This window comes from Lepisma saccharinum, chromosome 1 (genome assembly GCF_977018435.1).
Source record: "Lepisma saccharinum chromosome 1, izLepSacc3.1, whole genome shotgun sequence".
Taxonomy (NCBI): domain Eukaryota; kingdom Metazoa; phylum Arthropoda; class Insecta; order Zygentoma; family Lepismatidae; genus Lepisma; species Lepisma saccharinum.
The window spans coordinates 206743060-206761621 of NC_139229.1; the positions used below are offsets into that span (position 1 = coordinate 206743060).

Below are 18562 nucleotides of genomic sequence, written 5' to 3' on the forward strand. Positions count from 1 at the left end.
GGGGTACATTGTACCCCCGCAAATTTTTGAAGGGGGGTACTGTACCCCCTTAAATCCGTAAATCGAGTTGTACCCTCTGTACCCCCCTTTGGTAATGTGACAGCAGACGGAAGGTGCTACTGTTAAAATTACCTATTATCAATTCGCCCAATAAAAAAATGTATTATTGTTTATAAATTTTAAGCATTATAGTCCTTACCACAGAAATTCCAAACATTTAATTGTAAACTTATTATACTACATTGTGCTTGCTACTAGTTAGTTCATTGACCTAAGTTCTTGGAAACCTCTTTAAGGAGATGAAAATTGTTTAAAATGTGTGTGGAACGATGGAATCAGATTGACTCTCAGACAATTACGCTGCAGACGATTGCTGCTTTGCGTAAGGGGGGTGGGTACACATTTCTAAAGCAGTGGTCGAGTCGATTCGAAGATAAGATACAAATCTTCATCAGAAGAGTATATGACTGACCCCATTTTCTTTGGAATATTTATAATGGAATTTTCCGAAACGGAACACTTACACGAACGAGACGAGACACGACAGACCAACTTGGGGGGGGGTTACAATGCACTCCTGTACCTCACCCATATTTTTCATAAATTTGTAAGAGGGTGTTGGGAAAACTATACTTAAACCTATACATTAAGATATATATTTTTAAAAAAATAGAGTGCCGATTAGCCTATCTGAGAATGAGGTGAATTTGGAATAAGTTTTCATAACTTCAGAGTAGAAACCGAAAGGAAAATAAGCACAAACAAGAACGAAAAGGACCTCACCACACAGGAGACGAGATGAGGCTGTGACAGTTCTCGACTCATCGCATCACGATATCATTCCTAGGTGACATGAAATCTTTCCTAGACATTTAAACAGGGTGCAAATTGCGATTTTATCAGAGGGGGACTATTTTTTACCTATGTATTAGGTATACTTATAATTGGACATTAATTGCTTAAAATCTAATTGTGATATCGAATGCAACACAAACACAACGCCATTTTATGTTAAACTCTAAAGTCAAATTGTAAGAAAATTACATTAGTCAGATGAATGCACGAGATAAATGAGACTCACTGCAGGTTCTATTGGTAGATTTTGGATTGGATTTACAAGGTCTCTGGGAGTAAGATGGGAATATTTGATTGATTGATTGATTTGGTTTATTTTACTTCGCATTTCTGCCACTTTTGGCTAATCACGAAGATGAGGATGAGTGATGATGATATGATGAAATTGATGGACACTCAAAAATAACGCGAATGGGCAGGCCAGGATTCGAACCTGGGACCTCAGGCGTCATAGCGCGCTATGCTAATCGCTCTGCCACGGAGTCCGGCGAGGTGGGAATGTGTTTTGGATTTTCTTTGTAGATGCGAAAATCTTTAACTGTGACGTGCACATGCTTCTGCTTACATTAAAGTTTACCTTTTCACATAAACGAGAAATTGACATGTCATCCTAAAACACACGCATGTATCTGCATTTAATACCACTACATACGAAAATAAACCTTGGCCGGCTCTTCACATTGTCCACCAAAAATTGAAAAGAAAGAATAAACTTTTGAGCGTATGGCTTTCCTTGCTACTTCTGAGAGCTGAAGGATTTCGGTTTTGTAAATGTACCGAATGGTATTACTTTCAATACTTGAAGAGCATCATTAGGTACAGCTAATTATATTACAAATAAATGATTTGTCAAATTTTTTCAGAAATATTTCAAAGTTAGACTTCTTACGAGTTGATTGGGAACCATCTGAGCTCATTTTTTTTCTTTTTTAATACAACACCCTATAGATGTCTGAGAAAATACCAAATACATGGCTTCTAAAAGGCATTGGATGTGGTACACATCTGCCATAAATTGTTTAAAGATATTTTTATGCGTAGCTATGGGACTTTTAAAATTAGAATGAACGGACCTGAAGTGGAACTCTATATAATGTAGTTTCTATATCCAGTGGGTGGGAGATGATTATTCCTGGTTGGGGTGGCTCAAGATCCCCCTCACTCCTGATTTTCCGTTCCGTGAAATTCAAATAAGCCCAGAATGAGGTCCAGAGCTTAGCCTTATATATTTCAGAATTGTTATCTGATTTTAAAATCAGTTTTTTTTGTTGTTGTTGAAAACTTAAATTCTAACAAAAACAATGAAAAATATTTATGCATATTTTGCATTAAATAACAGGACATTCGTGTGTGCTGTTCTAAAAGAGAATATTTCTCATGGCTTCACATTATACCTAAGTATCAAGGACGTTTTTGTGGGGGTCCAGGGGGTCCGGACCCCCTCCCCCCGAAAGACTTACCAAGTAGTAAAAGTAATTTATCAAAATATAATTGTTTAGCATTTGTTATACTCAATTTCCATCAATGCCAATACCATGCTTGAACAGCGTAACAATTAAAAGTTAGGGTGCGGCAGAAATATCTCCCGGATTTCATTTGTGAATAACAAAGCAACGATAGATGTTATGCAAAACTTTATTGCACAGTTGGAAAGAACAAGGTTTACCATTTTATTGCACATTTGCAAAGAACAAAATGTTCCAATTATTTTTTGTCAAAATTGCCACAAGTCACCATTTCGTGTGACATAGTTGACTTTGTTTTAAAATGATATCGTCCAAATGCCGATCTGCACAGTGTACGCATTTCTGAATTCTCGCCCTGAAGTTCTGCATTACCCTCCTAGTCATGTCTGGTCGGTATTGCCGCTCTTTCCTGTCGGATACCATCTTTCAGATCATTGGCTGTCCTTGGCCTTCCTTGGTAAACTTTAGCCTTCAGGTACTCCCACAGAAAGAAGTCGCAGGGTGCGAACTCGGGGGAACGAGTTGGCCATGGAAGGTGAGATCAGACGCCCTGGAAACATTTCACGTAGCACGTTCATCGATACGCGAGCTGTGGCACCATCCTGTTGGAACCACACAGCCAATTTGCCACGTTCGTTCTATTGCGGCTGCAGGAAGTTGCGTAACATCCATACATAACGGTCAGACGTTACATTAACTGCGTGCCGTCTTCCTCAAAAAAGTAGGGGCGTTCATGGAGTTGTCTCGGTACATATGGGAAACAAAATGGTAATCCTTCTTCTTTCCAACTGTGAAATAAAATTTTGCATAACATCTATCGTTGCTTTGTTATTCACGAATGAAATCCGGGAGTTGTTTCTGCTGCACCCTGTATACTCGATGGTTTTCTCCGCTGAACTTAATGGAAGACAAGGAATTTGGCTCATACGGCTTTGAAGGATTCCAAAGATTTATGCACACTACTAATGATAATATCCATAAAATATTAATCAGGAACTTTACTTTTCGTTAATTGGATCTAACTCTTTTTTTTGTTATTCAATAAATATTCAATTCTTTTTCTATCTGACATTAAATTCCTTGCCAGGGCAGTTGTTTTTGTGCAAATCTTGGCGATCTTAACTACACGTACGCTAGATCAGGGGTTTCCAACTGGCGGCCCGCGAAGCCTGTTTGCAAAATACATTAATTTCATGTAATTTTATTAAAATACGTTCTATTTTTGCTGTTAAATGAACGGAAGCTCTGTGAAGAAAGACAATATCACAGGTAGAATTGATTTTGCAGTCAATAATGGTCATCAGAAGAATCTAAAGTGACGTAACGTTCTCTTCACACCATGCATTCAACCCCTTCGCTATGCGGAATGAACTTGCCCGCTTCACACCTCTTCGCTATGCGGAATTGCAGGGAATCGTAATAAACTGATGATTTTCAACGTTACTTTGGAGAGGAATAACCTGGTCCATTTTCCAAGCTGTCGGCGGCTACCAGAAGATGAAGAAACACTGGACTTTTCTGAATTCAGTGCAAATATTAAAGAAATAATGGACGAGTTTGACTCCAGATTTAAAGATTTTGAAGAACTTAAAAGCAGCATCCAGCTATTTAGTAATCCTCTTGGCGTTAATATCGAAGAACAAGAAGCTTTTCTCTCCTACTTGAATTGTGTGATTTGCAAGGCGATTTCCTTCAAACTAGGCAAGAAAAGGAGCCCGAGTTTTTCGAATGCCTTTCAAAGGAACGCTTTCCAAACCTTCGTAGTTTTGGGCAAATAATGACATCGAGTTTGGCAGTACATACACGTGTGAAAGTGTTTTTTTTTACAGAAGCCGACTGGCAGATTCTTCACTGCTTCACCTTCTGAGACTTTCAAATACAGAAATTGAAGTGGACATTCCAACTTTAATGAAAGAAGCAGATCGGCCTCAATTTTCTGTTCAGTACTTACAATCTTTGTAATTTTTAATTCCCCCCCCCCCCCAAAATAAAAATGCGGCCCGCCAATCAACTGCTGGATATAATTTTGGCCCTCGGACCTCTTGAAGTTGGAAACCACTGCGCTAGATAATGAATACTTGCTGTTATATTTCTATTCTTTTACTATCTTTTACCTATTCATGTAATAATAGCAATACAATATTAATTAATGTACATATTTAATTAATTAATATATTAATTTAATTAAATATAATTATCCTAATTATTATTATTATTGCGACACTTGATTGGATATATATATATATGGGAGGCTGAATTTTGTACCCCCCCAAATGAAAAACGTTCCTGCGCCACTGCGAGTAGCTCAACACTGTGTCTGTAAACAGACATGTGCAGTTGCAGAAACAAAGTTAATTTCCCTCAGCTCCTGTAGTCGGCATCACGGGAACTCCAAAGGTCTGCACTGGAACCATCTCAGGTGGGCAGAAAAAAAAAGACTCAAACCAGTGGATACAGGTTTTATATTGATTTATTAGGGTGAGTGAGTTTGAGTACATCGAGGTAGAAAGGACCGAGAGACAGGAACTGGGTAATTGCAGATTTAAACACGGTAACTTCTTAAATATCCACCTGAGATCATCCTTATGAACTTTATTCAATATAAAAACCTGCGGGGTGGGAGCGGCTCGACACTAGGCCTGAAAACAGACCCACGGAGGTGAGGATACCAAGAATCAACTCGTTTAGCAACGAAAATTCAGCGTGTTTTCTGTAATGTCGAACCCCTGTCTAGCAATTTTCTTTTTCTCAGTTTACAATAAAATGTGCAGTTTATACATAAGTTAGTTTTGATAAATTATCTAAAAGGTTCTGATACATATTTTTGATTAGTTGCATACATAAAGGTTAGTACATCTACATCTTCCTAATTTTTAATTGGCGTTCATTCAATTACGTCATAACATTTAGTTTATTGGAACAATCAACTCTACTCTTTTGTGAACATTTTTTTCTTTCTTTCTTTATAAATGATCTAATAAATTGATCAAATTAAGCAGGGCGTAACAATCGGTAAATCTGATTACACAGGCTAGAATTTTTCATAAGTTTGCATTTTTATTTGACCATTTTCTAAATCATGAACCATATGTTAACCATTTAAGTCATATTCAGCATATTTTCACTTTTCAAGATTATAAAATAACTTTCTTTTACACTTAGCTAATTTGAAAGTGAGTTAATTTGCTTATTTGAGAATAATGATTTTTGTAGTAGGCTTAATAAAATGCATACTATGAATAATTTTTAGCAATAATTTTAGGCTACTTTTCAGTTTTCTTAGATCTTGGAAATCTTGAGTTCTTGTTATGGTATATTGATGTTACAGCTACAAATAATACATTTCTCACAGCGTTCAGTACTAGTGAAATTTTTAGTAAAATAATTTAGCAAGGTATGAATGAAAATTGTGAGATAGGCTAACTGAATAACTGAATCAGATTTCGATGTATAGTATTGGGAAGATAAAGTGTTAAATCAGGGAATTTAAATCAATTTCCGCAATGTTCATGTAGTTATTTTCTTTTCCATTTTTCTCCAGCCTGGAGGAATTTGTTGCTAAACCTCAACCAGCTAAAGTCGTGCAGATGAAAAGCAAGAATTATACGCCAAATAATAAGAATGTTAAAGCCAAACCCAAGAAAAGGAAAGTTAATGATAAGTCATGTAATCAGAAAGTTGTAATTCCATCTTCACCAAAAGAAGCTCCTGAATTAAATCCAGAAATAAATCCAGAATACCCATATGTTTGCAATATTTGTGATAAATCATTCAAGAGAAAGGTGCAGTTAGACGCTCATAGCAAGACCCATTTTAAGAAAGTGGATGATAAAGAAGGAACCAGCGATGACGACCTCAGTAGTGACAGTGGTGACAACTATGACCCAGGTGTTGTTGCTCTGAGTGATAGCGATGCAGAACAGGTACAAGTGCTACCACCACCTACTACGAAGAAGAATGAAAACAGTAAGTAGGAGTGGGCCAAATTTAGCGTAGTGTAAAACTTATTTTGCTGTGCATTGATTCTGTCTCGGCAATGTCTTTCTTTTTCTTAGGGCTGAGCTGATTAATCAGGGTGTCTGGAAATCCTGGACAAGTCAGGGAAATTTAATGTGTTTCTGTAAAAAGTCAACTTTTTTGTAGCAGTGCCCTAAAGCAGGTTCTTGAACATAGAAAGAAAGAAAGGAAAAGCAAGAATTTTAAAACTTGTTGACAAACTATACTTCAGTTTAATATACTGACCATTACCAGTTCTTACAGTAACATTTGAACTATTTTCATGTAGTTTCATGTGCGTGTGATAGTTATTGGGAACAAGGCATGTGTTATTACATTGTACAATAATTATGTATTATTTATGCAGTAATTTATGATTATTTTTTAAAAATAATTCTTTGATAATCATTAGTTAATGATCAAGTCAAGTATCACATAAAAACTCACTTCTTCCAGACATATACACTAATTACCCTAATGATTTGGTCTGTAATTTTGGTTCTTGGCCTGTAAAGGTCAGGGAATTTTGTTTTTACAAAATTGTAGACACCCTGTTAATTAATATTACTTCAGATTTAATCTCCAATACCAGCTAATACTTTTCCAGGGTATCTCAGAAAGTCTACAAAACATCTTGTGAGACTTTTATGGAGACCTAATATCCTGGAAACTATGTAAAAAAAATGCTAATTTTCATGAATTTTGCACCAGTTCATATTATGAAACTTTATACACTTAAGATTACACACAGAATGTACTTTCGTAGGTGCATAACAGTTTATTTCATTCTAAGTGCCGGCGACAACTGTCACCATCACCATCCATATTGGGACTTGTTATTTTACAGAAGAAAGGAAAATTGGCATTATATGACAGCTGTTTTAATTTTCTGATTATCTCATTTGTGAATATGTGAAATTTTTAAACCAAATCTCTAGTAGATTAATAATTTACAGTTCTAATGGAACTGAACAACTTTTATTGTTTCAGTGTTGAAATAACGGTACTGGAGGTATCAGTATGAGTATATTCAAAGTGGTGTCATCTCAGCCATGTTAGATTATCAGTGAGTTAGCATCGAAAGAAGAGCCTTTTAATTCCATAAATCGATTACTAATTTATCTATGTTACTTTACGTGACATTACAAGTTTTAAGTCAAACCAAACCATGCATAGCTCAAGTGAAAATATGGTAAACATGACCAATAGAGAAGTAAGTGATCAGTGTCTAATGAAAAGTTACTTAAAAGATACTACTGGCGAGGTACAATTCTGCATATGTTATTTGTATGCAAATTTTAAAAAATCAAAATAAACATTAGTAGACATTTGAAATGCATAGGTTTTAGCAAAGTTTGTTTTAATTCCACTGTGTCTTTACCATAACTATTTAGTATATTATTTCCATGGGGTAACAGACAATACAAACAGAACAGAAGTATCCTTATCATTGATTCATTCATATCGTATGAAATCTAAATTTTAGGGGATTGTTGATAGTCTATGACAGCCTTTGGCCACTCGCTTGCTAAGCGAGAGGAACGTTGTAAGAGAAAAGGGGGTAGCCCTGAGGAGCTATGTCTACACTCAAACTGCAAGGGGACTAGCCCCGTGAAATAAGAACAACACTCACAATTAATTTTAAACACTTCAATTGACTGGTCTGGCAGGGGTGTGAGAGAATGAAAGACAAGGATATAGGAACGTTCGTTACCTGTAGATCTCGATGTGAAGGTCGACTCGCCGATCCATTGATGAAACACTCCTGAAGTAAAACTCCTTTCCCATAGCATACTACTCCTCGCTGTAACTCCTTTTGTAACGTTCGGTAATCCGACTTTAAGTCTGAGGCAACAACTGTTCATACCATAACTTTCATTGTACAACTGTTTGTATAATTCCGAGGCTACGACTGTGCATGCGATAGATTTCAGATACCGACTGGGGGAGCAATATTCTCTCGAGCTATTTAAATGAAATTCAGACTTTTGGCCGTTGAGAGACCGCGTCTCTTGCTAATGGCGTTTTTCAGCATAAAGCTGTGTTTGCATTATCTTTCCTGCAATTCTGGAAGAATTCGTGTCAGCAGATTTTTACATCCGCTGAAGATTGCAGGTGGCATTTGCTTGAAAGAAGCTCTTTCCAGCTTCTTTCATATTCAAGCCCTTTTTATGAAATGATTAGACTATCGGTCTATGGTGCCCGAGGTCCCGGATTCGAGTCATGCCTTCGGCATGATACGATATTTACTCCTCTTGGCAATATTCTCTATAGCATGTCTTGTGCAGCAGCATAATTTTCACAGGTTTAGTTCTTAATAGGAAAGTCTTGATTGTTGATAATTGATATGTATTGTACAATTATAACAATGTAATTTAAGTTTTAATATTTTTTCTTGTATGTACACATTGCTTGCATTGTAGAAGTATTTCTCTTGTAGTCAAGCATAAAAACATAGTTTTTCGTTGTGACATTTCAAGAGAACACATGCACCCTTCATCAGACATTTATTTTTAGTTTGATTAAAGATCCCATCTGATAAAGGGAGCCCTGTGTTCTCCTGAAATGTCGTAACGAAAAACTTGTGTTTTTATGCTTGTAATAACCATTCTTTGTGCCCCCTCATCAATTTCATCATATCATCACACATCATCTTCATGATTAGCCAAAAAGGGTCAGAAATGTGAAGTAATATAAATCAGACTAATCAATGAATGAAACATTAGAGTATATAATCTTCAGTTAACCAGGGTAATCCACAACTTCTTCATTGAACAATAATAAACAAAACTATATTTGCTCAAAAAAGATTTATCTTCATTTTCAAGTATGGTGGTTTGCTTTGAATTTATATTACCTCTGTATTTTTTTTATATGTATAAAAAAATATTTGAGTAATTCTTGAAGCTTTCCTAGAGGCAAATGATGATGAAATTTTCTCAGGATATCAGCCAGGTGATTTCCAGATAGGCCACTACTCACACTGAGAATTTTCACCATCCAGCACGGTGTTGTTTCTACGTTGTTTCACCGGGCCATCTCCATCAGAGATAGAGTGCACCTTCAAAATGAAAGAAAACACCTTCAAGAAATAATTTTTCATCCAAAGAAATCAGGGTTAGCAGAACATTCCATCCAAGAAGACCGTAGAATCATCTTCACATATACCAAGATCATCAACCATCCAATTACTGGGACCGAATCATCAAAGAAGCAATAGCCATCCACGGGGAAAAGGAAAACCTCAAGAGGAACACGAGACTCGAACTGGACCCAGCCTGGCTAGCGATAGTCGACTGGGAGCACGGACATCGTAGAGACTGCACCTGATTGGCCCCCTGCCTACACCGTATCCCTCCCACATTGAATACATAATCATACCCTAACTATTCTTTGCACTTCAAAGCCTGAAGATGAGAGTGACGTTAGCTCTCGGAAGCCTATCCAGAAATCCCCTGGCTGATACATGTAAGGTTAATAATAATGTAATAAAAATTAATGTCAATTTTTTGATGATCTTCAGTGAAGAACAGAACAATCCACTCGCAATTTTATGGATGAAACATGTTATACAAGTATATCTTATGGAATAAATTACAAAATGTCATTATTTTTAAACAATGAACTGTGACTGCGCAAATTAACATGATGATTGATTTTGTTTTTCAGCCACTGCCAAATCTGCTGGAAGCAACCCTTTTAGTGGAGTCAGTGTTGATCAAGTTCAGAATATGTTAATTACCTCTGGTAGTACTGTTACTAGTGCTGGAATATTTCCACCTCCTCTTCAGAGCAACGTTCCATCAGCTCAAGTGGTTTCAAGAAGAAGCGGGGCTGTAACCAGTACTATAACAGCACCTGCCAACACACAAACAGGTGCAGGGTTGAATTTTTTTCTCGTGAGCACGCCTCAGAGCAATGTTTCGCAACTCCCAATACCAACATTATTACAAAGTTCTGTGCCTGTGCCATTTTCTAATGTTGCAATAGGAGCGCCACTGAGAGTTGGGATGCAAAGTACCACTCCGTGCGTAGTAAGTTCTGCCATGGCACAGGGAAGCATGACACCTATGGTAACATCGCAAGCTGTTACAAGTTTACCAACATATGGGCAGCTGCAATTACAGAGTCCATCAGGTGTTCCAGGTACACAGATTCCAGTAACATCCTCATTGCTTAGTGGAACACCTCTGCAGAAACCTTCTGATTCGCAGCGCAGCATTCTCATCAAGCAACTAGAAATGCCTCCAGCCAATCGCTCTAATGTTGGAAGCAACGGTGTGCAAGTAGCAAGCATAGTTCCAACTCCAGATCCAGCTCAAAGAAATGTTCCTGTAAGTAGTGCACAAACAGGAACAACTTCAGCTGGCAGCAGTAATGTGACTACATCAACCGACGCAAGTCAATCAACCAAAGATCAACTGAGCCAATACTTAAGTTTGTTAAAAATGTTAAACAGTATTAAATCCTCAAAGGATGTGAATTTGGATCTGCCATCTCTGTTGTCTAAGAGTCAATCACCGCCGGTTAAAGATGCAACTGGAGAAGGAAACTCTACAAGCAAACGCATACAGGATATCATGAAAAAAATGCAGACACTGGGTAAGTTCATTGCCCTACTGTTGTAGACTTCATATTTATTTTTTCAAAACTTGTTAATTAGTACAGCACAGGCATTGTTGACCCATGTGTTGCTCTATATGCTCTCTGCAATACACATATATTCCAGTAAGTAACGTGAATATACAGTGACTCAAATAAACTTTCTGAAATTAACACTTACATTTGGTATGCAACAGATCAATCAGCACTCTATCGGTAATGTGGGCATAGGTTTATCGGTAGAACCAATAATTTTACTGATCCGATATATCTATAAATATTTTATAATTTGGTGCAATATTCTGCCATTTATAATTTTTATGGGTATAAACATGTAATCTCCATTCCTTACTTTTTTTAAAAGTCTAAATGACATGGCAGTTATTTTGCAACATACATTTATTAAGGAGGTCAACGAACCATTCAAGTTCTTTAAAGGACCATTTGGAATTCTATATCAGATTGGTAGAATATCAGTTCAGTTATTGGTATCAGTACACTTTATATCAGTACTTTGTCAGTATCGGCCATTGGTCCATCAATAGCTGGTATTGATACATGTGCTTTAAAGTCTGTCATCGTTAATTTGTTGCCATTGTTATACCAGATGTTTCAGAAATAATTGAGGGATTACAAAAATTTATTGCAAGTATAGTATTGAACTTACGTTAATGAAACCAGTCCAGAACGAACTTGGAACGCAAAGAGGTGTCTTTTTTGTTTTCTTTTTACACTTACAAATGTTAAATGTATGTACTATGGGTGACACGGCACACATCGACATTATAGTCTACTTCTTGCTACACTTGCATCAACATGGGTCTGTTGATAGTATCTATCGCTGTGGTAATATTCTTCCTTAGGGCTGCATTATCATGCTCCATCACACAAAGAACTCACTCTGTGTAAGGTCCGGCGATCTTGGGGACCAACAACATTGCACAAAACACTTGAGTGATGTAGATGATTTGAGTGTCGCCTAGCGGCAGGGATGTGAACTCGCAGCTTAACGAAACATAAATGTACAAACTGTTTGCGTTCCTCGATCGTTCTGGACTGGTTTCATTAACTTAAGTTCCTTAGTTTACTTGCAATAAATTTTTGTAACTCCTCAATTATGTAAGGAGAGGTGGTGGAAGCCCCTTACATTCAAATGTATGGTTTTTAAAATGGATTTTAACATTGTCACTGATATTTTGTTTCTTGTAGTCAATTAAAAATTTCAGCACTGATCTTTTGTTTCTTGTAGTCAATGGAAAATTTCAGGTAAGGAATGTATGTGTATACCACCCAATATTTGCCCGACCCTGTGGCCGAGTGGTTAGCACATCGCGCTGCGACGCCAAGGGTCCCGGGTTCGAATCTCGGTCGGGCTTGGTTGTTTGTGAATGTCCATTCATCAATTTCACCATTTCATCACTCATCCCCATCTTCGCAAATTAGCCAAGAGGCACAAAACGCGAAGTAAAATAAACTAAATCAACATCAACAACCACCCAATATTTCAGTGCTCTGTCCAACCCTGAAACAAATACTTAAACAAAGGTGAATTTTACTAAACAAATATCTTCGCAAATTATCCAAAAGTGGCACAAGAAGAAGTAAAATACAGCAAATCAATAAATTTACTAAACAAATAAGTAAGTGTATCATCTGTCGTTGAGATGAATATTTTTTGAAAACAATGAATTCCTTCGCTATGTACAAGACATGATCTCTTACATTCATTCTTTGTCTTGGAATGTACAATTAACTAGTATGTACTTCTTTGTATGAGAGAGAAGCATGTACCAACTAATTTATCAGCATGGTTTCCAACTCTGAAATACCTCCAGTGGTGTTCAAATTTTGTGAATGAAAGTGTTTCTTCTAATTACTAAGTTATATGGGCATGTTGTTATTATTGTAAGCAACACCTTTATACCCAGATTCATACTGAACAAAACAAGACATCCATTTGTAACCAAGGTAAAGCTACCACCTGCACATTGCAACCAGGGACATGTAACGTAATGCAATTCATTGGTATTTATCACCGTTCTGCGTTATTTCCGTACCGGGTACCGCATACCGTTCCAAGGAAAATACCAGAACCACTTGGTACGGCGAACAGTAACGCTTCTGATCTACCGTTCCGTTCTTACCTGAGAGTGCTTTCGGGAACGACATCTTTGGGTACACAGAGTGGAACGTTAAAATACAAAGAAAGCACGGAACTTATTTCATCTCTGAATGCTAGTTCCGTTACAGTACGTACCTCTCCTGAGAATCATACAGGTACAAATTCATGATGGGTATACCTGAAACTTTGGGATCAAATACAATTGTAACAAGACCTATTTTCAACAAATCAAATGGGGATTGAATATATCAGAAAAAATATGTCACGTAACACTTGATTCTAAAACTTTCATTGTCGAATTCTAGAAAAATCGATAATAACTAATATTATTGGAGGTTGTACGCAATATATATAAATAATAAATATGAAATATTGAGATTTGTTAATAATAATGTTACTTTTATATAACCAATACACGTTATATTAGGGTGCAATGTGATACCAACATACTGAAAAAATCTTTTCAAGCAAGATATTGAAAGTTCGACATTTTATAGTGATAGTTTATGGTAATTAGAATATTACCAATTAATACATCAGGAAAAAAGGGGAAGTTAATGTACGCCATATTAAGAAATGTTACCTGCTAAGTAACAGATCTTAAATTCAGTTTTACCTATACTAATTAGGGCATTGCCAATCAACATGATTTTGGTAAAACTGGAAATTAGACGCCATATTGAAAAACGTTACTTCTTAAGATAGAGAAGTGAAATTTGGTTTGGTGGTAGCTTATGCAAATTAGATCATGGCAAATCAACATGATTGTGGAAAACCAAAAGTTGATGGACACCATATTGAAAAATGTTACATTTTAAGATAGGGAAGTACTGATTGGAGCATAACAAATCAACATGATTGTGAAAAACCGAAAGTTGATGGATGTCATATTGAAAAATGTTACTTAAGATAGAGAAGTAAAATTCGGCTTCAAGGTAGCTTATGCTAATTAGAGCATGGCAAATCATAATGATTGTGGAAAACTGAAAGCTGATGGATGCCATATTGAAAAATGTTACTTCTTAAGATAAAGAAGTGAAATTCGGTTTGACGGTAGATTATGCTAATTAGAGCATGGCAAATCAACATGATTGTGGAAAACCGGAAGTTGATGGATGCCATATTGAAAAATGTTACTTTTTAAGATAGAGAAGTGAAATTCGGTTTGATGGTAGCTTATCCTGATTGGAGCATAACAAATCAACATGATTGTGAAAAACCGAAAGTTGATGGATTTCATATTGAAAAATGTTACTTAAGATAGAGAAGTAAAATTCGGCTTCAAGGTAGCTTATGCTAATTAGATCATGGCAAATCATAATGATTATGGATAACCAGAAGTTGACAGACACTGTATTGAAAAATGTTACTTCTTAAGATAGAGAAGTGAAATTCGGTTTCAAGGTAGCTTATGCTAATTAGAGCATGGCAAATCAATATGATTGTGGAAAACAGGAAATTGCTTGGTGGGAAAGTGAAAAATGTTTGTTTAAAAGGGTACATTTATTTTTGGTTTAAGCGTGTTTTTTGTCATTTTTTGTATGATTTGTGTGATATTCACAAAGAACAGCCAAACCCAGGCTTAGGACTAGAACCGACAACTTCGAGGAGTAAATCAGATTTATATGTATTAACAAGATTATATTTATGAATTTGTATTGTCACTTATAACATGGTATATTCGGACATATTTATCAGGTTCTAGATATTCACAAGGCATTCACGGAATATCCTGCGTTTACATCAAGAGGTCTCCAGTGTGTTATTTGAAAAGTGATATCCCTGGAAAGATTCATTCACTACCATGAGCTGCCACTGGTACATACTATGCTTATCAGGGATATGCATGCGAATGTATAACAACACTCTTCGGATGTTTAGATATGTGGGTGTGTATGTCCTTCCATCCGTACTTGCATGCGGTTTGCATGCGTGAAAGAGAAGTGGTGTACATGATATAGACATAACTGTACTGGATCTTTGAAATGCATAAATCTAATCCATGCATGTTCTTTTTCTGTGCAAAATATGTGTAATAAATATCAAATTCAGTTTTTTGAGAATGAAGTTTATTTGCCATGGTCTAATTATCAGAAGCTATCACCAAACTGAATTTCACTTCTCTATCTTAAGAAGCAACATTTTTCAATATGGCATCCATCATCTTCCGGTTTTCCACAATTTTGTTGATTTGTCGTGCTCTAATTAGCATAAGCTACCGTCTATCTAAATTTCACTTTCCTATTTGTTTTAAATCTAATGGTGCCTACTGCGCATGCCTCCTATTAACAGATTCCCAGAACTACGAATATCGAGCTTCTTCACAGGTCATTATAATTAGTATATTATACATGAGCTTGTTAAATCTAATGGTATCTATTGTTAATAGTTCGCCAGAGTGACGGTCTTCGAAATTTTTGCATAGCTAATACCATTATTAACAAATTAATAAAAGATAAACTAAATAGTATTTATACATATTTTTCTGATAAATATTTATCAAGAAAGATCACGAATTACTTTTTTCCAAAGTTATTATAATTAGTTTTGAAAATAAGAAGTGTAATTTTATCGGTATTCCATTTGCTGCTGTCGAATTTTGATTGACAGTAAACTTAATTCGAATACGCTCAGTATGTGTTATGGTACGTACCTTAACCTCCTGTTACAAATGTTACCTGCTTCATCCATTTCTATCCATGTACCGGCATTTTAATAACAAGTGCTGGTCACAGTGCTTCAGTACCGGTTAACAAGCTGTAGTTCCATTTCGTACCCGGTAGCCACCGTTATGGTACAGTATGTATGGGTACGTTCGTACCCGTTCCACTCAGTGCCTAAAGCAAATGGGTCGTTGAGTAACGGTATGCCTAATTTACCCAGGTTGTTGGTAGGTCTAATCTGTCCAGTACTGTCTGGAATGCCACTGCCATTGTAACACGTATCGATAGTTCCGTTCGTAACTTGACAGCTTTACAAGTTCGATTACGTTACAGGTCCCCGATTGCAACATGCAGTGAAGGCATATGAGAGATAATTCACTCAGTCTTTTCATCAAATGTTGGAACTTGATACAGAAGGTTTACAGTATCAGCAAGTCTCATATTGGCGTAATTAACCTTTAGCGGATGGGAACCTCTTCTGCGTGTTAGCCTCTCTGAACAGGACTTTTGAAGCACGTGCTTTCCAAACTTGCCATGATGTACAAAAAAAATTGTAGCTTCCTAGTTCAAGAACTAATTGTCACATTCCTACAACCATGCAAAATTGCATTGAAAGTAGGTTGATGCTGCTTCGGTGAAAAACCATAATTTAAAGAAGAGGCAGTGTTGCCAGCTTATGAAACAAATCCAGAAAATTGTTTTCAGCATCGACCTGATGGACCAAATCCAAATTTGCAAGGAAGTATGACTCTTTGGACTCTTTGAGTAAGTATAATTCCTGTCCCCCAATTTTGAAAAAAAAAAATATGAAAATATGCAAAAATTTTAGAATATTGTAATTTTCGGGAAATTTTGAAAATTGAACTTTTCCCGCTGGGCTCCTAATTCTCACATTTTGTGAACAAGTTATTTGGCTTTCATTATTACCTATAAAATTAGAACATATCAGCAAAACATTATGGTTGATGAGTTATAGCCCATTTATAAATTCTAACCCATTGTGTTTTAGGGGAAAAATTGACATTTTCAAACTCAATTTTTTATTAATAGTAACAATGGATATATTGTTTTGTGATTCAATACCTTCGTATGTATGCAAATGGACAAAAAGACAGAACTGAAAACTCACGTGTAGTTTCGAGGAAATGACACTGTAATTGCTGCCACTTGGAGGTGACATGGCAGCGTGTACCACCAGTTCCGAATGAAATACACGTGCTGATAAACATGTCATACCAGCCATTCTCTAAAAGTTAAAATTATTCTGTTAAGCATTGCATGCATAATTATATGACACACTGTATCTGTTTTACATTCCTATATATTTCATTTTCCTGCAAGTTATTTTTACCATACCACCATAATATAAATGAGGTTTCACTGTTCACAAACTATTTGTCATTTTAAATTTAAGTTAAATAGTGAAAGCTAAGAATTTTTAATATAACTGATTTACAGTTGATCAAGCTGTTAGAAGTTGGATTTTAACCTTTTGATTGTTATTAACTGGTGTTGTGTGCCAAATGGTTTGTTTACAGAAGTAATGCTTTCCTGCGATTAGAATGGCAGTTGATTCAATCATCATTTCTCTTGCAGCTGCCTTGTATGTGGAGCGTGGGAAACAAATTAAAGGTGCAAATGCAAATGCTGCACCTGAATTAATAGATCTAGAAGGTAGGATTAAAATCTTTACATAATTGTATTTCAGATACTGGTTTGTCTGCTTAGTTATGTGACTAATTATGAGGATTGAACACCTTGAAAGTTTGCGTAACTACACTCACAATAAGCATTCAAATGAAGGTGGTTGTTGACCTAAAATTTTGATATTTCGGTCCTGTTTCTGGGACATTACTTTATTTTGCAAGAGTTTAAAACATAAGTGGTTCAACGAATTGGTTAATTATAAAGGGAGGTTCAAGGAATTGGTTAAAAATAAAGGGAAAGATCAAAAGTAAAAATAGGAATATTTTTTCCCTATTTTTAACTAATTTATTGAATTATTTTTAATGTTTTAAGTTCCTGGGTAAGATTCCAGAAAGAGGACCAAAACATCAAAATTTTAAAACAAGAACCACTTGTAAGTCCTTGTAAGTCCTTTTTGTATTTTCTTACTGTGTGTGTTGAAATTATTGCAAGTTTTCTTAACTATACAAACTTTACCTGAATCTTACACAAATGTTTAACTAACTAACTAACTAACTCCCTAGCCTTCTTAAACCCGAAGGTTCATGGCTGCAGCAACATAGGCCTTCCATCTGTCCCTATCTTGAGCAAGTTCTATATACTCTTTTCCATCCCTACCGATTTCCCTTAGGTCCATCTCAACGTTGTCCCTCCATCTTCGTCTTGGCCTTCCTACAGGTCTCTTACCATCAGGTTTCCCAACAAGAATCCTGTAAACTCCTCTTTCCTCTCCCATTCGTGCCACATGGCCTGCCCACCTAAGTCTTCTTGATTTAATTATTCTAATAATATCTGGACATGAATACAAATTATGTAGTTCTAAATTATGTAACCTTCTCCACTCACCTGTCTCCTCATCCCTTTTAGGTCCAAATATTTTCCTAAGGATGTTATTTTCAAATACTCTCAATTTATGTTCCTCTCTCAATGTAAGGGACCAAGTTTCACATCCATATAATACTACAGGCAAAATTACGGTTTTGTATATTTTAACTTTTAGTTTCTTAGATATTAAACGAGAAGACAAAAGTTTATGAAGAGAGAAGTAACATGCATTTCCTGAATTAAGCCTACTTTTTATTTCCTCTTTAATATAATTTTCATTTGTTAATATTACTCCTAAGTATTTGAATTTGGAAACTGGTTCAAACGAGTTGTTATCAATAATTAGA

General features: G+C 36.1%; 1 protein-coding gene across 1 annotated transcript in view; it reads left to right on the top strand.

Annotated features, from left to right (window-relative positions):
* The window catches only part of LOC145978452 (uncharacterized), an 80882-nt gene that overhangs the window by 33590 nt on the left and 28730 nt on the right, over positions 1-18562 (top strand). The window contains exons 4-6 of the mRNA XM_083111102.1: positions 5863-6287; positions 9987-10919; positions 17301-17378. Of these exons, the coding sequence (XP_082967228.1) occupies positions 5863-6287; positions 9987-10919; positions 17301-17378 (1436 nt within the window). The remainder of the gene's footprint in view (positions 1-5862; positions 6288-9986; positions 10920-17300; positions 17379-18562) is intronic.